Source organism: Salmo salar, chromosome 04, assembly GCF_965601325.2.
Source record: "Salmo salar chromosome 04, fSalSal1, whole genome shotgun sequence".
Taxonomy (NCBI): domain Eukaryota; kingdom Metazoa; phylum Chordata; class Actinopteri; order Salmoniformes; family Salmonidae; genus Salmo; species Salmo salar.
This window is the reverse complement of record NC_138294.1, coordinates 57,391,519-57,418,860: the sequence shown is the minus strand read 5'-3', so window position 1 is coordinate 57,418,860 and position 27,342 is coordinate 57,391,519. Positions and strand designations below refer to the sequence as shown.

The window sequence follows — 27,342 nt, the reverse complement described above, 5'->3', positions numbered from 1 at the left end:
AACGCAGGAGTAGCTTCTGGACAAGTCTCTGAATGTCCTTGAGTGGCCCAGCCAGAGCTGGAACCCGATCGAAAATCTCTGGAGAGACCTGAAAATAGCTGTGCAACGACACTCTGCATACAACCTGACAGAGCTTGAGAGGATCTGCAGACAATAATGGGAGAAACTCCACAAATACCCAAGAAGACTCCAGGCTGTAAACGCTGCCATAGGTGCTTCAACAAAGTACAGAGTAAAGGGTCTGAATACTTATGTAAATGTAATATTTAATTATTTTGTATAATATTTTTTGGGGCAAAAATTTCTAAAGAACAGTTTTTGATCATTATGGGGTATTGCGTGTAGATTGATGAGGGGAAAAAATATATGGGAGATTGGAAATGATTGGAAATGATGCAGACAATTACATTGATAGAAGCCACAATCTATCTGCAATATTAAAGCTGATCTAATTTAAAAAATAATAATAATAAAGAACCACTATTAAGGGAATAGTTTGTGATTTCAGATTCGGCCAAATGTATACCCATTCATCAGTTGTGTGGAGGTTGAATGTGTTGTCATACTTGCAGGGCTAAGGGTTTCCATCTCATGTTCTTCAGTAGTGCTGGGGTGGATGTCAGCGTGCTCTGTGGGCGCTTCTTCAGAGTCAGCATAACACCCCCAGGGTCCCCGCGCAAAGAATTCACCAAGTTCTTCAACTGCCAGCCCACCTAGTGCCACATGCCAACACACACACACACACACACACACACACACACACACACACACACACACACACACACACACACACACACACACACACACACACACACACACACACACACACACACACACACACACAATGAAAAACACATAGGACAACATTTCACACGAGCATAGTAGTAATCATAGGGTAGTTCTATAACAGTATGTAAACGTAAGATAAATGTGGATGGACAGGGAGATCATATTTGTTTTTAATGAAATTAATGACCTTCACCAGAGCATGCTCTCAGCCAGAGAAGGTTAGCATTTTTTAAATGTTTTCTGTAGGGTGTTACAAAATCAATGTCAAAATGTATTTTTCTTTGACCTATGTCATTATCAATTACATAGAATGAATCATTAGATTGTTCTTTACAATATTATAACCTTAATATACTTGTATTTGACAGTGTTGATGAAATAAGAATGTTCATTTGCTGTGACCGTTGCTAGTTTAGACTGTGCAACTCTTGGTTGTATCTCTTCCATATTTGGCGTTGTGAGGTGGTACCATTTGGAGGTGTTTCCAAATGGTTGGACCAATCAAAATCAACTTGATATCTTCGTCATTTTCACCTCCAGATCCTTGGCTTTCATGGCCTATAATGGCGATCACTCTAAGTTGAGAAGGGCCGTTTCTATGCCGATTTAAAGGGAAAGACTCAGAAATACACTACGAAAACAGGAACAGATTGTCTTCGCAAAGGGTGGATATTGAAATTCAATCTCTTAGCTTTGTAAATAAATATATATTTAGTATCATTTTAAGTATTGTATTCAGCAGATTTCATTTAGAAAAAGCCCATGTTTTCACTCCTGAACCTGCAGCCACTAGTTAGCTTGTCAGTTGAGTTTCGAAGTTAGCGCCGTTCTGCCACGGAGTAGCGCCACAGAATTCTATTGAGCAGTGACCACTTTTTTATCATACTGTGATGACATTCCATTCACTCTAAACATGCTAAATTCTCAGAGTAAATTGGTTGTAACGTTTGAACCATATATAGTAGAGACATGGGGTTTGGACTATTGTTTTTCTGATGAAATTCTATATTGACTGGACTTTTTTTTTAATGCAGTCAGATGAACACTCCAAACAGCCTACCCCGACCGCTCGGAGGCATCCGCATGGTCCTAAAGCACACCGTCACATTCCAATGATAAAACTGGGGTTGACAAAAATGCAATTTCAGAATGTGGGGGGGGGGATGTCCCAACCGTCCCCAGTGAAAGTTGCAACCGTTTGTATTAACCTTGAATGAATGAATCCTTTCATGGGTGAACATCTTAAATGTTGCATTGACTACTACTGCTATCTTGGCCAGGTCACCCTGGAAAAAAAGACCCTGCTTCTCAATGGGTTTCTTCCTGGTTAAATAAAGGTAAAATAAAGGTTAGAAAATAGAGAGACGCACCACTGTCTGATGATTGACCTGGATGACTTCATCGCCTGCATGAATTTTCTTACAGCGGTCAGCCAGAGACTGATGGAGAGGAAGAGACACATCACACAGCTATAAAAACACTGATGGGCCTGATGCTGTTCAGAGTCATTAGGGAGATTCACTGTGACACTGCCTTGAGTGACACATCTCCCTCTGACTGAGCATGATAGATACTCACTCCCTCTGTAGTTCCAGTGATGACATGCAGGCCATCATATGTCGATTTGATGTACATGCCCTATAAAGAGACAGAGAGAGGTAGCTTAGAGCCATAGCCTGATAATAGTTTGCACATCCATATACAGAACATTACAAACACAAACACATAAATGCATACAGTACAAAGTTACAAAAAACATCCATAAATCCATACTGTACATATTCAATCGGACACTGTCACTCAGAGAGACAAACAGACAAACATACTCAAATGTTCAAGCCTTTCCTCAGAGTGCATAACAAACAGACACACAGAAACGCACACACGCGCGCACACACAGACACACACACACACACACATTCAGTGCATCTCAGTCTGAGTGAGAAGAGAGTAAGAGGTTTATTTTTGCCCCAGTCTGCCCACTCCTCTGTTCAGGATCTATTGACAGTCCTGTATGTGAAAAGCTCTGTTGCCTTCTGTGTGCTCTGTGGCCCTCTGTGTGCGTTTGTGTGTGTGGGGGGGTGGAAGTTTACAGCCCCAAGCAGGACAGTCATATCAACAGTTGAAGTCGGAAGTTTACATACACCTTAGCCAAATACATTTAAACTCAGTTTTTCACAATTCCTGACATTTAATCCTATAGAAATTCCCTGTCTTAGGTCAGTTAGGATCACCACTTTATTTTAAGAATGTGAAATGTCAGAATAATAGTAGAGAGAATGATTTATTTCAGCTTTTATTTCTTTCATCACATTCCCAGTGGGTCATAAGTTTAGATACACTCAATTAGTATTTGGTTGCATTGCCTTTAAATTGTTTTACTTGGGTCAAACGTTTTGGGTAGCCTTCCACAAGCTTCCCACAAAAAGTTGGGTGAATTTTGGCCCATTCCTCCTGACAGAGCTGCTGTAACTGAATTAGGTTTGTAGGCCTCCTTGCTCACACATGCTTTTTCAGTTCTGGCCACAAATTTTCTATGGGATTGAGGTCAGGGCTTTGCGATGGTCACTCCAATGCCTTGACTTTGTTGTCCTTAAGCCATTTTGCCACAACTTTGGAAGTATGCATGGGGTCATTGTCATGGTCATTATGACCAAACAGTTCTATTTTTGTTTCATCAGACCAGAGGACATTTCTCCAAAAAGTACGAACTTTGTCCCCATGTGCCATTGCAAACCATAGTCTGGCTTTTTTTATGGCAGTTTAGGAGCAGTGGCTTCTTCCTTGCAGGGCGGCCTTTCAGGTTATGTCGATATAGGACTCGTTTTACTGTGGATATAGATACTTTTGTACCTGTTTCCTCCCGCATCTTCACAAGGTCCTTTGTTGTTGTTCTGGGATTGATTTGCACTTTTCTCACCAAAGTACGTTCATCTCTAGCAGACAGAACGCGTCTCCTTCCTGAGCGGTATGGCGGCTGCGTGGTCCCATGGTGTTTATACTTGCGTACTATTGTTTGTACAGATGAAAGTGGTACCTTCAGGCGTTTGGAAATTGCTCCCAAGGATGAACCAGATTTGTGGGAGTCTACAATTATTTTTCTGAGGTCTTGGCTGATTTCTTCTGATTTTCCATGACATCAAGCAAAGAGGCACTGAGTTTGAAGGTAGGCCTTGAAATACATCCACAAGTACACCTCCAATTGACTCAAATGATGTCAATTAGCCTATCAGAAGCTGCTAAAGCCATGACATCATTTTCTGGAATTTTCTAAGCTGTTTAAAGGCACAGTCAACTTAGTGTATGTAAAAATCTGACCCACTGGAATTGTGATACAGTGAATTATAAGTGAACTAATCTGTCTGTAAACAATCGTTGGAAAAATTACTTGTGTCATGCACAAAGTAGATGTCCTAACCGACTTGCCAAACTATATTTTGTTGACAAGAAATGTGTGGAGTGGTTGAAAAATAAGTTTTAATGACTCCAACCTAAGTGTATGTAAACTTCCGACTTCAACTGTAAGCGCAAGTTAGGGCAAACATGCAGGTTTTAGATAACGGTTTATATCCACATACTGTACTGTACAGGACAAATATACTAATTAAATACATAGTAGTTACTCTAAAAAATCTATTACCCAGAAGAGTGATCTGTCACCCAGAAGGAGTGCATGTTTTGTAGTTGTGTTAGAGAAAGAAAGAGAGAAGGTAAGTAAAAGGTACAAGACCTTCTAGTCTGTACGTCTGAGTATCTGGGGAGTCTTACCAGTCCCTCAGTGGACTTGATGTTGGCCAGCTGAACCACCTCCAAATGGGCTGACTGGGACACCATCGGGTCAGAGGACAGAGAGATGATGTGATCACACACTCCAGATAGAGTCTTACACTGTAGACAGAAAGGATGGAGAGTAGGGAAAGAGAGAAAACAGGGATTTTAGATGGATTAGGGATGAGTCGCCAGACAGTAACTGAGTTATGGGGACTCTAATTATGTTTGGATGCATTGAAAGGAATGGAAATAAGTGGGCCCACTCACCACATGCAGAATCTTATTTTCTGTCTCATACACAGAACAGTCCTGCCAAACAGAGGGAGATGGAGAGGCAGAGGTTACCACAGGACAACGTGTCAGAGAAGTGATTATTCCAGTTATAACAAGGTGGCAATATGCAAAGAACAGAGAAGTTCAGCACTGATGCCCCCCTCCCACACAAACACACACAAACAGTCTGCTACGAGTCACTCTGCCTTGTCGGGGGCATGAGTCCCTCTCTACGCTCCTTCTCTCTCTCTACAGACGATATCTCCTGGCCATCAGATAGACTCCACAGACAGCCACACATGGATGAAACCTCCGCTGCTCTACCTGCTGCTCTTTGTAAACACCTCTGCAGCCTTGGACCAGGCCCTCTCGTAGAGCCTGTACCCGAGCCAATCCCTGCAGGACCAGGCCTGAACTCACCCTTCCTCTCTCCCCGCAGCCCTCCTCCTACAGTACGTTGTCCTGCTCTAGTGAAGATGGATGCCTCTATACAGTCACAGCCTTCCCCTATTTATATCTATTGGAACAGTTCAGTTCTGCTCCCGCAGTAGGAATTAGAGCAACACAGAGAAACCCATCCACATCCTCCCAGCGTACACACATACTGTATGATAGGCAGGCAGGCTGTCATGCTCTTTACAAAAGGAAAGGCTCCATTTAAGTAGCCAGAGGCTGTCTTTGCTCAGTTGGCATGATGACACATACAGTTATTTCCAATAGCAGAGCAGAGAACACAGGTCCTGTGTTGACTAACTCAATTTAAAAAGGCCTTTGAGACATGTTTGTTATAACAGTGGTTAATGCTAGCTAGTGGTACAGCTGTATATGGGACTGTGTTTGATGGCTTGCCTGCTGTACAATCGTGGTGAGCTCTAGACACAGCTGAATCACATTGTTTCTTGTCATGGAGTAGTCTGCCACTGCTGCGAACGGAGACCTGAAAAAGAAGTAGCACCTGGAATGAACCATTAGATCATTCTTCATTCTGATCCCTTTGAGTGGACAATGCATGTGGGTGAATATGATGTGTGTATTGTGTGTCATATTATATATGACAATGACAGTTATCTATGAAGCTGGTATTGTTCAGTTCTTAAACTAGAGTGCAAGTCTAGGGAATCAAACTAATAATGCAGCTTTCATACAAGTTGTCTACTGCATATGATAGTCTTAATACACCCACCCGTCCACACGCACACACACACACACACACACACACACACACACACACACACACACACACACACACACACACACACACACACACACACACACACACACACACACACACACACACACACACACACACACACACACACACACTGTCTGGCAGCAACTCACAGAGGACCTGAGGAGGATACACAGCAGCTCTTAACAGCTCTCATCGCCAACCTCTCAAAAACAACCCTTACATAAAAGCTTTACTCATCCTTTGTTCGTCAGCTGATTGCTCATGGAGATTATGTAAGGACATAGACTTTTGAGTGGTCGAAAACAGACCCTGTCTGTCTGCTACCCAGTGAGCCATCTCTGACCCTTGACCTCTGAATTAATTATGGGTAAATGTTCATATGACACCCTATGGGTCTGGACCAGTGGCGACTCGTCATTCAGGTCAGGTGGGGGCAACAACAACAAAAATGTGGGGGGGGGCTTCCCTGTTTTGCTTGTTATTTTGGCATTTACATGTCACATATCAGTTTGCAAACAATGTAAATAAACAAAAATTGAACTGAGTTAATAAAAGTGCATACAAACATGGTCTCTTTTCTGTTTTCTTGAGTAAGGCAGCTCCAAAATGCAGGTGTTTCAGCCTAGCTCAGTGCTTTCTGTGGTGGTGGGGGTAGCCAGCATGATTGGCTCAGTTTTCTGTCACTCATGGGACAGTACGTCACCCCCAATTCTAAGGTTAGAGCGCGAAAATGTTTGCCCCTTGGGTTCTGCTATAGAGTTATATTAGAAGTGCCCATCCAAGAAGGCTCAAGATCATTGGCCACAGACAGAATGACATCAAATCATGTTATATCTACAGTAGCTTTAATTGGACCAAAGTCTTAGCTAGCAGTCATTATCATGAATCAAGTCAACAATCTACTGGCAAATTCTTTTTAATCCTTGTCATATGAAGAGAAATAATGAAGAGAAAGTATAGATAAAACGTATCGGTGCTCATTGGCCATTGGAAATAAAGATTACACAACAAGTTGGAAATCGCAAATACAACAATGAGTCGTTTGGAAGGAATCAGTGGCTAACTGCAAGCAGTGCAAAGCAATAAGTAACAGTAGCCTGCTATTCAATCGAGTGGCTGTGTGTTTTCTTTTCCGAGTTCCTACCATAAATCCAGAGAATGCCAGACTATGATGACAAAGTTTGATGACAAAACCGCTGCGTCACCTTCATGTTTAAGTGAGCAAATCACAAGCCAAGATGAGTCCAAAAATGTATTGTATGCTGCTGCATAAATTATGTAATATGCAATGGAGATATGTATACTGTAGCTGAGACAGTAATACTAAACGTATGTTGTGTGGTAAGCTGTTAGTAGCACATGTGCCTCACCCTAATAATTTGGTCCATTTTCACCGAGCTTTCATTGACTGTTTATATGTAAGAACGGCCTATGTTCTGAATTCTGTCACTGTACATTTCAGAAATGCTGAACAAATAGTTTTATTTACTACGTGGCGGCAGGTAGCCTAGATCGTTGGGCCAGTAACCAAACAGTTGCTGGATCGAATCCCCGAGCTGACAAGGTAAAAATCTGTCGTTTTGCCCCTGAACAAGGCGCTTAACCCGCTGTTCCCCGGGCGACGAAGACATGGGTGTCGATTAAGGCAGCCCCCCGCACCTCTCTTATTCAGATTTCCGTTGAATGCATTCAGTTGTACAACTGACTAGGTATCCCCCCTTTCCTTTAAGTCCGTTGTCTCTCACTCATTATTGACTTAATCGAAATTACGGATTGCCTCTTATCCGCTTGTCGTCCTCTTTTGCCATAGTTTGTACATCTCAATTGTCATTAGAAACCACATTTGTTTAAGCAAGTCAGCCATATCAGCTAAGTTTTTTTTTAAAGGCAGTAAATGAGGCTGAATGAACTGTAGCAGTGGTAAGGTGTTGGGACTGTTGTTGGGACAGCATTATGCAGGCCCTAACAGTTTGTGGCCACCGTTTGAGTGCAATTAATGTATTCTTTAGTGTTGTGGCTTTGCTGGCATGCATCCCACATCTTTTTTTGTTTGCCCCACCAAGACTCACATGCTAAAACCGCCACTGGCCTGGAAAAAAGTAGTGCATTACATAGGGGACTGTGTGATTTGAAAAACAACCTATGAGAGTAGTCTGTGTATGACAGTGTGTCTCTGAGCATGTACAGTGTGTACAGATGCGGTCAAATATATTACTGCACTTTACAATGAAGTGCAATGAAGTGCAATGGAGCCGAATGTTCTGTTCTGAAACTTACCACAGGTCAGATAAATTACACAATAAAGAGAATCACTTGCCACCAACAACATTCATTTGAATGATTTACTTGTTTTACTTAGAAGTGAAAAATGATGTATGCGATTACGTGTGTGTGTGTGTGTGTGTGTGTGTGTGTATGTGTGTGTGTGTGTGTGTGTGTGTGTGTGTGTGTGTGTGTGTGTGTGTGTGTGTGTGTGTGTGTGTGTGTGTGTGTGTGTGTGTGTATGTGTATGTGTGTGTGTACTGTTGCTCTTTGCAAATCTCACCTATCCAGCCATGCCAGCAGGCTCTTGGCTGCAGCGATGAGGTCCACCACAGAGGTGAGGAAGTCGTTGGGCAGCTTGTGGGTGGCGCGGCCGTCATAGTGACCACTGCGACGCCTCCCTGTGATGAAGTTCTGCAGGTTCTTGGCTGAGGCATTCAGCTTGTGGGATAGAGTCTTCAGATTCTCTGTCTCCAGACCGTAGTTCTGAGAGAGAGAAAGAGAGAGAGAGAGAGAGAGAGAGAGAGAGAGAGAGAGAGAGAGAGAGAGAGAGAGAGAGAGAGAGACAGAGATAGAGAGAGAGAGGAGACAGAGACAGAGAGACAGAGAGAGAGAGAGACAGCAAGAGAAGAGAGAGAGAGCAGAGAGAGAGAGAGAGAGAGAGACAGAGAGAGACAGAGAGAGACAGAGAGAGGAGATAGAGAGAGAGGTAGAGAGAGAGAGGAGACAGAGACAGAGACAGAGACAGAGAGAGAGAGAGAGAGGAGACAGAGACAGAGAGAGAGAGACAGAGAGAGAGAGAGAGAGAGAGAGAGAGAGAGGAGACAGAGACAGAGAGAGAGAGAGAGAGAGAGACAGCAAGAGAGAGAGAGACAGCAAGAGAGAGAGAGACAGAGAGAGGAGATAGAGAGAGAGAGAGAGAGAGAGAGAGAGAGAGAGAGAGAGAGGAGACAGAGACAGAGAGAGAGGAGATAGAGAGAGAGAGAGACAGAGAGAGAGAGAGAGAGGAGACAGAGACAGAGAGAGAGAGAGAGAGAGAGAGAGAGAGAGAGAGAGAGAGAGAGAGAGCAGAGACAGAGACAGAGAGAGAGAGAGAGAGAGAGAGGAGACAGAGACAGAGACAGAGAGAGAGAGAGACAGCAAGAGAGAGAGAGACAGAGAGAGGAGATAGAGAGAGAGAGAGAGACAGAGAGAGAGAGAGAGAGAGACAGAGAGAGAGAGAGAGAGAGAGGAGACAGAGAGAGGAGATAGAGAGAGGAGACAGAGACAGAGAGAGAGGAGATAGAGAGAGAGGAGACAGAGAGAGAGAGAGACAGAGAGAGAGAGAGACAGAGAGAGAGAGGAGACAGAGACAGAGAGAGAGACAGAGAGAGTGCGAGGAGACAGAGACAGAGAGAGAGAGAGGAGACAGAGAGAGGAGATAGAGAGAGAGGAGACAGAGACAGAGACAGAGGAGATAGAGAGAGAGGAGACAGAGAGAGAGACAGAGAGAGAGACAGACAGAGAGAGAAGAGACAGAGAGAGAGAGAGAGAGAGAGAGAGAGACAGAGAGAGGAGACAGAGACAGAGACAGAGAGAGAGATACAGAGAGAGAGGAGACAGAGAGAGAGGAGACAGAGAGAGGAGACAGAGAGAGAGAGAGGAGACAGCGAGAGAGAGAGAGAGAGAGAGAGAGAGAGACAGAGAGAGAGAGAGGAGACAGAGAGAGAGAGAGAGAGAGAGAGAGAGAGAGCGAGAGAGAGAGAAAGAGGAGACAGAGAGAGAGAGAGAGAGAGAGAGAGGAGACAGAGAGAGAGAGAGGAGACAGAGAGAGGAGACAGAGAGAGAGGATTTGGTTGACTCTCGTTGTCATTATCACCGTGATGTTATTGTTGTTTTATTTGGGATTTTGGATGATTTCTGTTGTTGTATGTTTCTACAGAACCCTCATGAAGAGGAGATGGTTCGTCTTAATGGGTTTTAACCTGTCGATATCAATTCAAAACAAACTACAGAAACTTCAGAGCCAATATAATACACAATTACAGAAAGTTCACTGCCATGGAGTGCATTTCACTGCCATGGAGTGCACACTAGAGTCAAGAAGATCTTGACTCTAGTGTGTGTAGAACAAAGTGCACACTAACCAGTAAGTCACATCCATTACATGTGAAGGCAACTAAAGGAGAAAATTAAAGGTTACTAACTTTCCCAAAAGCTGTAAATATACTGTATGACAATGTTGTTTAGATAATCAAGTCAACAGTAATCATAAAAATGCTCCCTAAACTCATTTTCACGTTAACATTGTTCACCCTCATTCAAAGGAAGGGAATGTGGCATAAACACACAATTCACTGTAACATGTTTCTTTCCATACAGGCAGAGAAAGTAAGGGATTAAAAGTGTGTTAAATAAAAAGCCAGTCGTACTGACAGGAGCTCACAGGGAGTCTAGCCTGCCTGCTTATGCCTGCCTCTGTGTGACAAACATGCGAGGATCTAACAGAACCAGTGACCCATCAGACCCGCCCCCCACTCCCCCTCCAGCTGTCACCTCGCATGTGTGGGGAAACCAGAATACTCATTACCCGCTACCCACAATGCCCCGCTGCACGTGGGGGCCTGTGGGCGTCTGTCATGAGAGGGTTTCTTGGAGGGGGGCTGGCCGATGAGTAATCATATTTAATACAGTGCCTGACTGTGCCTGACTGACTGACTTAACCAAATCCCAGTTACATAAGGGGCTTTGGGAGTGAAGGCGAGCTTACCCGTACGGCTAGGGAGGATGAGTGGGCTTCAGATAACATCTGTGACCTCTGACTGCTGACTCTCTATCCCCTCCTCTCTCTATCCCCTCCTCTCTCTATCCCCGCCTCTCTCTATCCCTTCCTCTCTCTATCCCCTCCTCTCTCTATCCCCTCCTCTCTCTATCTCTCCTCTCTCTATCCCCTCCTCTCTCTATTCCATCTTCTCTCTCTATCCCCTCCTCTCTCTATCCCCTCCTCTCTCTATCCCCTCCTCTCTCTATCCCTTCCTCTCTCTATCCCCTCCTCTCTCTATCCCCTCCTCTCTCTATTCCATCTTCTCTCTCTATCCCCTCCTCTCTCTATCCCCTCCTCTCTCTATCCCCTCCTCTCTCTATCCCTTCCTCTCTCTATCCCCTCCTCTCTCTATCCCCTCCTCTCTCTATCCCCTCCTCTCTCTATCCCCTCCTCTCTCTATCCCTTCCTCTCTCTATCCCCTCTCTCTATCCCTTCCTCTCTCTATCCCCTCCTCTCTCTATCCCCTCCTCTCTCTATCCCCTCCTCTCTCTATCCCTTCCTCTCTCTATCCCCTCCTCTCTCTATCCCTTCCTCTCTCTATCCCCTCCTCTCTCTATCCCCTCCTCTCTCTATCCCCTCCTCTCTCTATCCCCTCCTCTCTCTATCCCTTCCTCTCTCTATCCCTTCCTCTCTCTATCCCCTCCTCTCTCTCTATTCCATCTTCTCTCTCTCTCTCTCTATCCCTTCCTCTCTCTATCCCCTCCTCCTCTCTCTATCCCCTCCCCCCCTCTCTCTTTATCCCCTCCTCTCTCTATCCCCTCCCCCTCTCTCTGTCTATCCCCTCCTCACTCTATCCCTTCCTCTCTCTATCCCCTCCTCTCTCTCTATTCCATCTTCTCTCTCTCTCTCTCTCTCTCTCTCTCTCTATCCCTTCCTCTCTCTATCCCCTCCTCCTCTCCCTATCCCCTCCCCCCTCTCTCTCTCTATCCCCTCCTCTCTCCCTATCCCCTCCCCATCTCTCTCTCTATCCCTTCCTCTCTCTATCCCCTCCTCCTCTCTCTATCCCCTCCCCCCCTCTCTCTGTCTATCCCCTCCTCTCTCTATCCCTTCCTCTCTCTCTATCCCCTCCTCTCTCTCTCTCCATTCCCTCCTCTCTCTATTCCATCTTCTCTCTCTCTCTCTCTATCCCCTCCTCCTCTCTCTATCCCCTCCCCCCTCTCTCTCTATCCCCTCCTCTCTCTCTATCCCCTCCCTCTCTCTCTATTCCCTCCTCTCTCTCTCTATCCCCTCCCTCTCTCTAGCCCCTCCTCTCTCTCTATTCCCTCCTCTCTCTCTCTATCCCCTCTCTCTCTCTAGCCCCTCCTCTCTCTCTCTATTCCCTCCTCTCTCTCTCTATCCCCTCCCTCTCTCTAGCCCCTCCTCTCTCTCTCTCTCTCGCTCTATTCCCTCCTCTCTCTCTATCCCCTCCTCTCCCTCTCTATCCCCTCCCTCTCTCTAGCCCCTCCTCTCTCTCTCTCTCTCTCTCTCTCTCTCTCTATTTAATCCTATCTCTCTATATCCCCTCCTCTCTCTATATATCCCCTCCTCTCTCTCTATCCCCTCCTTGCTCTATCCCCTCCTCTCTCTCTCATCACTCCTTCCCTCTCACCATCAAATAAACATGCTTTGTAAACAACAGGTGATAACTAACAGTGAAATGCTTATTTACGGGCCCTTCCCAACAATGCAGAGACAAAAATAATTATTAAAAAATAATAATAAATAATAATAAAAAAAAGAAAAATAATAACACAAGGAATAACTACACAATGAGTAAAGATAACTTGGCTATATACACAGGGTACCAGTACCGAGTCGATGTGCAGGGGTACGAGGTAATTGAGGTAGATATGTACATATAGGTAGGGACAAAGTGACTAAGTAACAGGATATACTCTGAGTATACCAAACATTAGGAACCTTCCTAATATTGAATTGAACCCCTCTCTTTTTCCCTCAGAAAAGCCTCAATTCATTGGGGCATGGACTCTACAAGGTGTCGAAAGCGTTCCACATGGATGCTGGCCCATGTTGACTCCAATGCTTCTCACAGATGTGTCAAGTTGGCTGGATGTCCTTTGGGTGGTGGACCATTCTTGATACACACAGGAAATTGTTGAGTGTGAAAAACACAGCAGTGTTGCAATTCTTGACACAAACCGGGGTGCCTGGCACCTACTACAGTACCATACCCCGATCAAAGGCATTTCAATATTTTGTCTTGCCCATTCACCCTCTGAATGGCACACAATCCATGTCTCAAGGCTTAAAAATCCTTCTTTAACCTGTCTCCTCCCCTTCATCTAAACTGATTGAAGTGGATTTAACATGGATCTATGAAGTGGATCATAGATTTCACCTGAATTCACCTGGTCTTAATGTTTTGTACACTAAGTGCATAATAAACAGTAACAACAGCGTATGTGATGAGCCAGAAGAGTTTGTGCAAAAAGGGTCAATGCAAATAGCCCGGGTAACTAGAGTTGACGTCGGAAGTTTACCTACACTTAGGTTGGAGTCATTAAAACTCGTTTTTCAACCACTCCACACATTTCATGTTAACAAACCATAGTTTTGGCAAGTCGGTTAGGACATCTACTTTGTGCATGACACAAGTCATTTTTCCAACAATTGTTTACAGACAGATTATTTCACTTATAATTCACTGTATCACAATTCCAGTGGGTCAGAGGTTTACATACACTAAGTTGACTGTGCCTTTAAACAGCTTGGAAAATTCCAGAAAAGTATGTTATGGCTTTAGAAGCTTCTGATAGGCTCATTGACATAATTTGAGTGAATTGGAGGTGTACCAGTGGATGTATTTCAAGGCCTACCTTCAAACTCAGTGCCTCTTTGCTTGATGTCATGGAAAAATCTAAAGAAATCAGCCAAGACCTCAGAAAATAAATTGTAGACCTCCACAAGTCTGGTTCATCCTTGGGAGCAATTTCCAAACGCCTGAAGGTACCACGTTCATCTGTACAAACAATAGTACGCAAGTATAAACACCATGGGACCACGCAGCCGTCATACCGCTCAGGAAGGAGACGCGTTCTGTCTCCTAGAGATGAACGTACTATGGTGCGAATAGTGCAAATCAATACCAGAACAACAGTAAAGGACCTTGTGAAGATGCTGGAGGAAACAGGTACAAAAGTATCTATATCCACAGTAAAACGAGTCCTATATCGACATAACCTAAAAGGCCGCTCAGCAAGGAAGAAGCCACTGCTCCAAAACCGCCATAAACAATCTGGTTTGCAACTGCACATGGGGACAAAGATCGTACTTTTTGGAGAAATGTCCTCTGGTCTGATGAAACAAAAATATAACTGTTTGGTCATAATGACCATCGTTATGTGTGGAGGAAAAAGGGGGAGCTTGCAAGCTGAAGAACACCATCCCAACCGTGAAGCACGGGGGTGGCAGCATGATGTTGTGGGGGTGCTTTGCTGCAGGAGGGACTGGAGCAGTTCACAAAATAGATGGCAACATGAGGAAGGGAAATTATGTGGATATATTGAAGCAACATCTCAAGACATCAGTCAGGAAGTTAAAGCTTGATCGCAAATGGGTCTTGCAACTGGACAATGACCACAAGCATACTTCCAAAGTTGTGGCAAAATGGCTTAAGGAAAAACAAAGTCAAGGTATTGGAGTGGCCTTCATAAAGCCCTGACCTCCCTCCTATAGAAAATGTGTGGGCAGAACTGAAAAAGAGTGTGCGAGCAAGGAGGCCTACAAACCTGACTCAGTGACACCAGCTCTGTCAGGAGGAATGGGCCAAAATTCACCCAACTTATTGTGGGAAGCTTGTGGAAGGCTACCCGAAACGTTTGACCCAAGTTAAACAATTTAAAGGAAATGCTACCAAATACTAATTGAGTGTAAGTAAGCTTCTGACCCACTGGGAATGTGATGAAAGAAATAAAAGCTGAAATAAATCATTCTCTCTACTATTATTCTGACATTTCACATTCTTAAAATAAAGTGGTGATCCTAACTGACCTAAGACAGGGAACTTTTACTAGGATTAAAAGTCAGGAATTGTGAAAAACTGAGTTTACATTTATTTGGCTAAGGTGTATGTAAACTTCCGACTTCAACTGTATTTGTTATCTAATTAACTAACTATTTAACAGTCTTATGGCTTGGGAGTAGAAGCTGTCCAGGGTCCTGTTGGTTCCAGATTTGGTGCATCTGTACCGCTTGCCATGTGGTAGCAGAGAGAACAGTCTATGAGACAGCCTACAAGGACTTCAGAGACCTGGCAGTGTGGTGTCAGGACAACAACCTCTCCCTCAACATCAGCAAGACAAAAGAGCTGATAGTAGACTACAGGAAACAGAGGACCGAACACACCCTCATGCACATTGATGGGGCTGTAGTGTAGCCGGTTGAGAGCTTCAAGTTCCTCTGTGTCCACATCACTAAGGAATTATCATGGTCCACTCACCAACACAGTCGTGAAGAGGGCATGACAATGCCTCATCTCCCTCAGGAGGCTGAAAAGGTTCAGCATGGGCCCTCAGATCCTCAAAAAGTTCTACAACTGCATCATTGAGAGCATCTTGACTGGCTGCATCACTGCTTGGTATGGCAACTGCTTGGCATCCGACCGCAAGGCGCTACAGAGAGAGTTCGTACGGCCCACTACATCACTAGGGCCGAGCTCCCTGTCATCCAGGATCTCTGTACAAGGCGGTGTCAGAGGAAGGACCTAAAAATTGTCAAAGACTCCAGCCACCCAAGTCATAGACTGTTCTCTCTACTACCGCTTGGCAAATGGTACCAAGTCACCAAGTCTGGAACCAACAGGAACCTGAACAGCTTCTGCCCCCAAGCCATAAGACTGCTAAATAGTTAGTTAAATAGATATCCCGCCTTACTCGTTTCCCTTTATTCCCATCAATCTCACCCACTCAATCTTTACTCGGATCCTCTCTCTTCTCTCTCATCCTCTATCTCCCCTTTTTCTCTATATCTTTATTTTCTGTTGGTCATCGTTCTTTATCATGCATGTGTCACACCCACCCAAACCACCCTAGAAGCTGGTATGATTGTGTTGTGTGTTTGGGGTGGTATGATTGTGTTGTGTGTTTGGGGTGGTGTGATTGTGTTGTGTGTTTGGGTTGGTGTGATTGTGTTGTGTGTTTGGGGTGGTGTGATTGTGTTGTGTGTTTGGGGTGGTGTGATTGTGTTGTGTGTTTGGGGTGGTGTGATTGTGTCTGTACAGTATGTGTGGGGTGGCAGAGAGAATAGAAAATTAGTCCAGGGGATTATCAGTGATTATCAATGTTTATTTTCTGTGAGTGACTATCCCTCCAGCATACAGATGGAACAAGGGAAATTAACTGACAAACAGGGCAATTACCTGATCTGTCACAACACTGTCAGCCTAAAACAGATATTAGCCAACCGTGAATATGTCAACAACTAATTATCAATAATCAGAAAGAAAATCCAACCTAAAGGGAATACTGAATGATAGAATGTCCTAAAATGGACACAGACGTCAGACAAACAAAACATACACGATGGAACAAGAGTCTGAAATGCTGTCAGCGCAGAAATGCTTTAACCTGTTAGGGCTAGGGGGCAGTATTGACACAGCCGAATAAAAAACATACCCGATTTAATCTGGTTACTACTCCTGCCCAGTAACTACAATATGCATATAATTATTGGCTTTGGATAGAAAACATCCTAAAGTTTCTAAAACTGTTTGAATGGTGTCTGTGAGTATAACAGAACTCATATGGCAGGCCAAAACCTGAGAAGATTCCATGCAGGAAGTGGCCTGTCTGACAAGATGTGTTTCATCTAGGCTGTTTTTATTGAAGATTTAGGATCTTTGCTCTAACGTGACACTTCCTACGGCTCCCATAGGCTCTCAGAGCCCGGGAAAAAGCTGAACGATATCGAGGCAGGCTCTGGCTGAAACACTTTATCGCGTTTGGCATGTGGCCGCTCAGAGTACTGTGGGCTTAGGCGCGTGCCCGAGTCGACCGAATGCTTTATTTTTTTTCGTCTGTTTACCTAAATGCAGATTCCCGGTCGGAATATTATCGCTTTTTTACGAGAAAAATGGCATAAAAATGGATTTGAAACAGCGGTTGACATGCTTCGAAGTACGGTAATAGGATATTTAGAATTTTTTTGTCACGAATTGCGCCATGCTCGTAACCCTTATTTACCCTTTCGGACAGTGTCTTGAACGCACGAACAAAACGCCGCTGTTTGGATATAACGATGGATTATTTTGGACCAAACCAACATTTGTTATTGAAGTAGAAGTCCTGGGAGTGCATTCTGACGAAGACAGCAAAGGTAATAACATTTTTCTTATAGTAAATCTGACTTTGATGAGTGCTAAACTTGCTGGGTGTCTAAATAGCTAGCCCTGTGATGCCGGGCTATCTACTGAGAATATTGCAAAATGTGCTTTCACCGAAAAGCTATTTTAAAATCGGACATATCGAGTGCATAGAGGAGTTTTGTATCTATAATTCTTAAAATAATTGTTATGCTTTTTGTGAACGTTTATCGTGAGAAATTTAGTAAATTCACCGGCAGTGTTCGGTGGGAATGCTAGTCACATGCTAGTCACATGCTAATGTAAAAAGCTGGTTTTTGATATAAATATGAACTTGATTGAACAAAACATGCATGTATTGTATAACATAATGTCCTAGGGTTGTCATCTGATGAAGATCATCAAAGGTTAGTGCTACATTTAGCTGTGGTTTGGGTTTATGTGACATTATATGCTAGCTTGAAAAATGGGTGTCTGATTATTTCTGGCTGGGTACTCTGCTGACATAATCTAATGTTTTGCTTTCGTTGTAAAGCCTTTTTGAAATCGGACAGTGTGGTTAGATTAACGAGAGTCTTATCTTTAAAATGGTGTAAAATAGTCATATGTTTGAAAAATTGAAGTTTTTGCATTTCTAAGGTTTTTTGAATAACGCGCCACGGGATTGCACTGGCTGTTACGTAGGTGGGACGATTTGGTGCCACCTAGCCCAGAGAGGTTAACATATCCCAGCACTTCACTCCTAAACTGTAAAGACTCTTACAGTTAAGCCCTACGCCAGCTGCCTGTCTGACCTCTCTAAAAAGGGGTCTTCACTATGGCCAAAAAATAAGGGGTTGGTTTCCCGGACACAGATTAAGCCTAGACCTAGACTTTTTGAGTTGGTCTCTGGATGGTTCTCTGACTTCCTGACTTGAGTCACACTCTTTGGTGGGTTCATCGGTCCTCAATGATTCTCAACTCCTAATATTGAGCAAATTACAATCACTGGAGTATATGACATAGACTTTGAAAAAGCCCCCGTGAATAGGCTACTAGTGTGGCAAGTTCTACTGGTTGGTGGTAAGCTTTCTTGACTTGGTAAATCATTTTTGCAAAAACATGGCTAACCTTTGTTTAACCAGTTAAACAGCTGCTATTTTAGTGCAAATGTGTTTGGAGTTAACTTTCTAGCTAATAGGCAGTTGAGAGTTTACACTTTATCTTCCAATTATAATGTGGGGAGGTCAAAATAGTGAAAAACGTTCTACCATATCTATTAATTTTAAAAATAAATGCTGATTACTTCGCCTTGCCATTATCATTCACCTGATGATAAGACAAGACGTGAAAAAATAAGTGTGGTAACATATGATGGGAGTCCCTGGGCAAGAAAAGGTTGAAGACCCCTGCTCTGGAGGGGAATGAAATGACTGAGTGAAAGGGATGGAGGACTCACCAGGGCACAGAGTAGGTCCACAGCCTCCAGGATGAGCTCCTGGTGTCCGATGCGGGACACTCCCAGGTCCTCCAGCTCCTGGTGGGTGATACGAAGCAGCTGGTCTCCTCCTACCTTCTCTCTCTCAAACGTCTTAATGTACTGCAGCAGACAGTCATCCAGCCCTGGAGGGAGAGGAGGAAATGACACGGTGAAAACTCTCATTACATAGAGATATATTCAGGTAAACAGATTTGTATTGGCTTACTCCTCTCTGCTGCTATCTGCTACTACTTCATACACAAGTATTGATTCATGTATAATTGAGAAATAGCATATATAGCATATTATTTTGAGAGACAACATTTAAGTAACAATAATCTTGGTATCAACTCCATCTATCCAGATTATTACCAAGACCAATGCAGGCAGTGTGTTTCAGATGTAAGCTCCAACAACCTGTCTCTCACAGGCATCAGTCTAAATATTGTGTGTGAAGATGTTATGTTATCTGGTCAGGGCTGTGTGAAGAAACTCACTCTTATCAGTTCAGCTCTGCAGTCCTGAGGGGTTTACAGTGACTCTATCGCTCCACCTTGTCTGTCTCCCCCCCCCCCCCCCCCCCCACTCTCTCTCTATCTCTGACTGTGTGTGTGTGTGTGAGAGTGTGTGTGTGTGTGTGTTTGTGTCTCTCATTTCTGGGCTTTGAAACTGCAGCCTGTGAGTGTGTGCCAGTGCTTGGTTTAACGAAAACGGACAAACAGAGATCTCAGATATGAACATAGTGCCTTTCTGGGCATCGCTGAACAGATATACACACACAGACTCACCAAGCTTTAATCAACCACGTCACACAGACCTCCACACATGTCCAACAAATTACAGTGGTATGTACAACCCACAAACAACCAACCCTTTCCACATACCATTACATACGCATAACCCCTACGCATACCATTACATACAACCGTCCTACTATTATTGTGTAGTTCTTTCCACACAAAGAACTAAACAAAAAGTATAATATCTTTATTAAGACCATGACACATTCAAACACTCTCACATTTACTGCACACTTACAGTCCACTCATAACCAACAGTTGACACAGGTCTTTCATGAGCAAACATTTAGCCCCATACTAAACCCACTTGAAACACAGTACCATCTTTCCATCCTTCCCTCCTTCCATCCTTCCATCCTTCCCTCCTTCCCTCCTTCCATCCTTCCCTCCTTCCATCCTTCCATCCTTCCCTCCTTCCATCCTTCCCTCCTTCCATCCTTCCATCCTTCCCTCTCCAGTTTGAACAGAGGAGCTGTTCAAAATGATCCTCCTATCCCACTGGCATACAAACACAGCGATAGCACCATCTCTGTCATTATCTCTGAACGCTTTCATTCACAGCTGTACAAACGCTATCTGTCACTGTCTGACTAAATCTGGACTCAACACTCACACAGACACACACATTCGCTCCTGCACTGACACAGACTGCTGTCTCACACACACACACACAAACACACACACAAACACACACACACACACACACACACACACACACACACACACACACACACACACACACACACACACACACACACACACACACACACACACACACACACACAGCACGCACACACGCACGCACGCACACACACACACACACACACACACACACACACACACACACACACACACACCACACACATCATGGATCTCATCTCAAGGACTGTTGTCTCAAATAGTAGCAGACCTACTTGGCAGAGCTTTGTGTTGTCATGGAAACCCCCCCCCCCCCCGCTCTTCATGGATGGTGACATTGTCCTCACATTGGCTAAGATACCGATACACATATAAACACATATAAACACACACACACACACACAAACACATGTAAACACACATACATGTGGAGAGAAAGCAGAACCAGTCAGGTTGTGTGTTTTGGTCCAGAGCACAGCAGCTCAATTTTCCTCATCTCTCTGTCTCAGTGTTTCTCAATCTCTCCCTCATCCACTCTCATCCACTCTCCCACACTCTTTCTCTCCTTTCTCCTCCCTCAGTCAGCCTCCCACAAAGAAGGCTGTGGAGCCCTCATCTCCTCCTTTTGATTCAATCTCAGTGTGTTCTCGGGCCTGGACCTAATGAAGCATTCGGCTCAAGTTCAACTGGCAGAGAAATGATGGAGAAGCAGAAAGAGGAGAGTTCCATGGCTTTGCATACAATTTAAGGGCTTAACAAATCAGCCTCTTTACCCAGTTAATCAAGACGCATTTGTCAATGAAGAAATCCCCATGTTGCTATAGAAACCATGCAGTGGGGTTTGGAGTAGTGGCTCCTGCAAGACAACAAGACAACAATACTGTAACTAAACATGTAAGTGAAAAGGTAGAGAGATAGAAAAGACCCTTCTAACGTCTTCCCACCAAAACAAGCAGGGACATTGTCTAAAGTATGAATGCTCTGCCTCTCCAGATAACAGAGCTATCTCCCTACATAAACACAGTAATCTGTTCTAAAGGACAAATAGGTATTTGTCCTTTAAACACCTATATTACACCTCAATTCAGAGATGGGCTTTGTCATTCTAAATGGGCAGAGCAACCCTTCTATAACAAACTAGCCTAGCTTCCCCCCACTTTGCAGAGAAATTCCCCCTTAATCAACTGGCCTGGCCTCCCTAAACAAACAGAGCTATTCTTTGTGATGAGACCAATGGATGAGACAGACAGCCACCCTGACTGGGAAGAGCACCCAGAGAGACACAGAGAGAGATGAGACATCTGATTAAGAGACTATTAATCCGCTAGTAATTGAGGCTGCGGTGAGTAAGTTGTGTTTAGTGCTGTGGTACATTATTGTGTTGGCTTTGTAGGGGAGGGGCACTATGCTAATCTACATCATTGATCAATGTCAAGAGACATGGGCAGGGTGCCAGCCAGTCAGATCAAAACACACACACACACACCCACACTCAAAGGAGCGATAAACACACTTTAACCAGAGAAACATGCTGTAAATGTGCACACACATACTCTATAGTTTATACATACACACACTCACATACCCATCATATGGCACATAATAATATTCAATAAACTATCAAAATAAAGAAAGTCGCACACACCATGTATTAACCAGCAATTGAATGGGTATTTACCAACGTTTCAGCATCACTGTGCCTTCCTCAGGGCCAGTGTGTGACTCTCTTTATTTTGATAGTTTGAAGTTTATTCGCCGTTAGTCAGCACCTCCACACAAACTCATTTTTCTGGGTGTGCGCCAGCTCATGTTTTTTAATCACATAATAATATTCAAACATCAAATGCATGCAATGTTATGCAACACAAGTGAGGAAATTGGTCTAATTTTCGACATGATTCTGCTAGGGCAGTGCATTACAGCTTAGATAGCTTGACAATCATCTCAGTAATTGCCTTTAGCACAAATGTATGGCAGGTGTTGTGTGTGAAAATAACAAATTTAAGATTAAAAAAAACTATTTTCATAAAACCCTTAGCTTGAACATTAGCCAAGTATTTGCAGCTTTCTAAACCAGGGGTTGGAACCGGTTCAGGGAACAGAACCGAAAGCTGGAAAAGAACAACATTTTTCAAGGAACAGAAACGGAACCTGGAACAAAAGTTATCCATACTGTTCTAGAACAGAAACATTATTTTAAAAGCATGGGAACCAGTTAATAACATTATTTTACATTCCAGGCATTTTTCAGTGGCATCTTGTGCCATAGGCTACACTTGTCTGTCCATCACGCATGTAATCAACTAGCTTGCCTGCTCTATCTGCACTGGTTGGTGAAGTAATTTAATGAGCTAATTGAAAATATATATATATTTCACATGTTAAAAAAGGAACAGAAAGGAACAATATAAACCGGTACTTTTTGAGGGTTAAAAACGGTTCAGAACTTTATTTGCTGGTCGGAACAGTGGAATGAAACAAAAACAATAGTGGTTCTGTTCAGAACGTTCCAACCCCTGGTTTAAAATGCAATACATTTGCAAATAAATTATATGTGCAAAATACACAGTTCACCCTTCATTTAAAGTACTATTTTCCATAAGTGGAGGGGTTTCTCAGGTCTTTGTCGGTGCTTAGAGAGTAGAGCGCTTGGACAGCGCCAGGAGGATGCAGAGTGACATTATGGGAAGGTCACTGGGTGCTCCTATTTGGCCTCAGGTGACATCACTGAACCCTATGCTAATAATGGAACCTCTGAATGGTAATGATGAGGTGGAGATGCTGTGGGCCCTTGCGACAGGGAGTATAAGAATGGATCCGAGACAAGATCACACAAACTCCATTTCCTTTCCTTTGTGACTGTGGCGTCTTCCTCCATCCCTCACTTCACATCCCCATTACTAGGCTCTGGGCCTAGAACTTGTCTCAGCTCCACTCATCAGATGTGGCTGGGCCACTGTAGGGCCCGCTCTCTGAGATCCAAGCTCAGTTTCTTCCAGTCCTCATCTCCTCTCCATCTCTTCCAGTATGCAATATCTTCTCTCCATCAGCTCTGAATATCATCATTATTATCCTTTTACTCTCTCTTCTGCCAGTCCCTTTTACTCTCTCTTCAGACATTCCCTTTTACTCTTCCATTACATCCCTCTAATCCTCCTATTCCTCTTGTCTTTCCAGGCAAATGCACATACATGCCTATCCACACACACACCACACACACACACACACACACACACACACACACACACACACACACACACACACACACACACACACACACACACACCCCCTGACACCTTGACTACTATGTACTCTTGTACTGAACTCATGAACTACTTTGTGTCTGATCCCACCAGTCAGGCACGAGTGTGTCTGTCTCAGTCAGCCAGCTGAGCTGTTGTGTACGTTTGGAGATTGACTGAATCTTTGAGTGAGTGTGTTTTGAGGCAGTGGAGGCGTGAATAAGTAAATGAACAAGTGGTTGGAGCATCACTGCGAGGTTAGAATCCTCCACATGAGTACTCTGCTCAGCAGAGACAAACAACACATTACACAGTAATAACGACATATATGAAAACAGACATACACAGGCATGTGATACACACAAAACACATGACAGCAACACACAATTAATGTAAACAATAACATAGAATGGACAGAAAACATACCCTCTCTCAAATGAATATGCATGCCCCCCCCCATGAATATGCATGCCTTTTGGCCTACATTATCTAAACACGTCTGAGAAATGTATTAAGTGTTACCGCTCCACTTAATTCTAAACTGGAGTCAGTAGTTCATACAATTCCTATTGGAAGAAGAGGATGGGAGGTGAAAAACGTCTATTTGAGGTGGTGTGTGTGTGTGTGTGTGTGTGTGTGTGTGTGTGTGTGTGAGTGTGTGTGTGTGTGTGTGTGTGTGTGTGTGTGTGTGTGTGTGTGTGTGTGTGTGTGTGTGTGTGTGTGTGTGTGTGTGTGTGTGTGTGTTTTTGCTCGGAAAGACAAGAGGAATAGGAGGATTAGAGGGATGTAATGGAAGAGTAAAAGGGAATGGCAGAAGAGAGAGTAAAAGGGAATGGCAGAAGAGAGAGTAAAAGGGAATGGCAGAAGAGAGAGTAAAAGGGAATGGCAGAAGAGAGAGTAAAAGGATAATAATGATGATATTCAGAGCTGATGGAGAGAAGTGAAAGAGATTGCATATTGGAAGAGATGGAGACCCACCGGGCACAGAAGTCCATTCAACGTCTATTCCACATTGGTACAACTTAATTTTATTGAAATGACGTGGAAACAACGTTGATTCAACCAGCGTGTTCCCAGTGGGAAGGTGATGAGGACTGAAAGAAATTGAGCTTGGATCTCAGAGAGCTGGCCCAGCCACAACTTCTGGGCCCAGGGAGCCTAGTGAGTGTTAAAGATAGGCTTACCAACTGCAGTTACCGCAGGCCACAGTGGCTCAAAAGCACATAGGGCACTACCACCATCTGGTTGAGCATCTCTCCAAAGCAACATGGGCCTACCGCCAACCTTCATCCATTGCCTCGCACACAATACATCTCTCATATGAATCACCCGAAGTAGCACCACATCCATCTTATTATCTTCATCCAAGATATAACTATTACTGCATTATTACCACCACCTGTGTTGCAGATCTGAAATAGTATTTTTGGATGTAGTTAATATTTGGTATATGCACTAGATCCACTCCAGAGTGATGATGTAATAGCTATTAGTAATATATTCTCTCATCTTTGACTTTCACTTAGATGGGACTCAGAGAATCAAACAACTATCTCAGCTCCACATCCACAGAAATTAAATAAGGCATTTTAGATACATTAGTGTCTCTCTTATAGACATTTCGGTTTGTTCCATTAATTATATTCTGCATATTCGGAACCATCAAATGCTTAATTTCAAATACCTACAGGTTTTATTGTAAATACTTTTTTCCCTTCAGTGTCATTCATCCCAATGCCTTCATTTCAGTGGATAATTTCTCCCATAATGGCAATATTCAGATCGATCTGAAATGCCATTTAAAAGGCAAAGACTGCCTCCATACAGAACTCTTTCAATTAACAATAAACCAACTCATCCACCAGTGCTTTGAGATTTTCTCAGGTCCAAGTCTATATCACTGCCAATTCCACAGCCCACATTTCAATTGAAATTTGAATTCCATTAGTGGTATAGCGAGCCCACATAGTAAATAATATAATATAATAGATTATCAATTTGTTGCCATTATAATTTAATACGTTATTTCTGAGGTCCAGCAGGTGTTTTTGTTTCACCTAGTCGCCAGTGATGGCACTAGCCTCGCACTGTTTATTGATCGGAGTTAGGCGCATTTGGTGCCGTTATACTTGAGTCCAGAGAATATATATTTCCCAGCATTTTGTGTGCAGGTTGATTGGCAACATCTAATGCACATCTTGAAACCGTGGCGTACCTTTCATCCAGTCCACCACTTGACTCGAACTCCACTTGCTCACAGGCTCCATGACCAGAGCCATTGTAGAAGTTTTTCAGGTCTCGCCTGACAAAAGAAACGCTCCAACAAGCACAAAATTCTCAAATGTTTGGTTCTGTAATCCGTTTTTCTGTTTTATAAGAACGACGAAGGAGGTCCAACGGATCCGAGACTACGTTATTTTCTGGGTGGCTTGATTCGAGTCGGATAGAGTTATACACATTCCTCTGCGGTTGGTGCTTGTTGTGTTCTGCGCTCGAATAGCTCCCTTGTTTGTCATTAATGCCAGGCTGCTGCACGATTCTGGTGGCACCGTCCGCGACCCTCTCACCAATTCATCTCATACTATCCTAAAGAGAAGGCATGTAGTGGCGTCTGTGGGTTTATTTCCCAGTCGCACCGTGCGGTCCACGCATTCTCTTTCTAGACTGCTACCACCCCATCTGTGAGTCACACAAGCGCTTGAAAGCTCCCCCCTCCCTCTCCCTCTCCCCCTCCCCCTCATCAGACGAACGTTCACTTTATCTCCCTCCTCTTTCTCTCCCTCTCGCCCATGTTTCCCTCGCGTCTTTGTCGTTGCTCACGCCTCCATCATACAAGCAAGCGCAGCCTAGTGGAAACGACGCTCGTAACTGAAGCGAGCATACTGTAATATCTCCTTCTCTTATTCTAATCCTCTGGGAAGCCAGATTTAGGCATTCAATAAAACATGAATTGATCTGGTTAATTAACATTATGAAAGAGAAGAACGAGACTATTGCAATTTATTTTATTTTTATTTGAAATAACAGATCATCAATTTAATAGCACAAGATGTATAATAATATGGAATACTTGCACCTCTATATTTTATGAGTTTTTATTGAAAGCTTCTGATAAAAGCCTATTAATTATTAATGGTGCAATCTGCAATTGCGGCTACATTCATTTTTGGATTTAGGTAGGGTATGGGTTACCCTATTATAAGATAATAATGAAAGTATGGGCGTTTATTTTAATTGATTATTAACATGAACTAATAGTCCTTGCTTAAAGGGAAAATCTGTAATTGATACATTGATTTTTAGACTTTAAATTAATGATACACTAAATTACCAAATATATGTGGACACCTGCTCACCGAACATCCTATTCCAAAATCATGGGCATTAATATGGAGTTAACCCCCCCTTTGCAGCTATAACAGCCTCCACTCTTCTGGGAAGGCTTTCCACTAGATGTTGGAACATTGCTGTGGGGACTTGCTTCCATTCAGCCACAAGAGCATTACTGAGGTCGGGCACTGATGTTGGGCGATTAGGCCTGGCTCGCAGTCGGCATTCCAATTCATCTATAAAATAGCCTCCAACACTCTACTCAACAAACTGGATGCAGTCTATCACAGTGCCATCCGTTTTGTCACCAAAACCCCATACACTACCCACCATTGCGACCTGTACGCTCTCGTTGGTTGGCCCTCGCTTCATACTCGTCGCCAAACCCACTGGCTACAGGTCATCTACAAGTCTCTGCTAGGTAAAGTCCCCCCTTATCTCAGCTCGCTGGTCACCATAGCAGCACCCACATAGTAGCACATAG

The 27,342-nt window shown here is 43.7% G+C and overlaps 1 protein-coding gene across 7 annotated transcripts in view; it reads right to left on the bottom strand.

Moving 5' to 3' along the window:
- The window catches only part of LOC106603396 (connector enhancer of kinase suppressor of ras 2), a 50,171-nt gene extending 23,814 nt beyond the window's left edge, over positions 1–26,357 (bottom strand). For 3 of the 7 annotated variants that reach the window (XM_014197030.3, XM_014197032.3, XM_014197034.3), the window contains exons 1-9: positions 25,744–26,357; positions 18,827–18,990; positions 8,571–8,773; positions 5,683–5,770; positions 4,828–4,869; positions 4,558–4,677; positions 2,368–2,427; positions 2,160–2,228; positions 567–713 (exon numbers count right to left, since the gene is read on the bottom strand). In XM_014197030.3, coding sequence (XP_014052505.1) covers positions 567–713; positions 2,160–2,228; positions 2,368–2,427; positions 4,558–4,677; positions 4,828–4,869; positions 5,683–5,770; positions 8,571–8,773; positions 18,827–18,990; positions 25,744–25,807 — 957 coding nt within the window. In that variant the 5' untranslated portion in view covers positions 25,808–26,357. Of the gene's footprint in view, positions 1–566; positions 714–2,159; positions 2,229–2,367; positions 2,428–4,557; positions 4,678–4,827; positions 4,870–5,682; positions 5,789–8,570; positions 8,774–18,826; positions 18,991–25,743 lie in introns of all 7 variants that reach the window. The other 4 variants (XM_014197029.3, XM_014197033.3, XM_014197031.3 and 1 more) reach the window with 2 other exon arrangements.
- Positions 26,358–27,342: the final 985 nt, after the last annotated feature.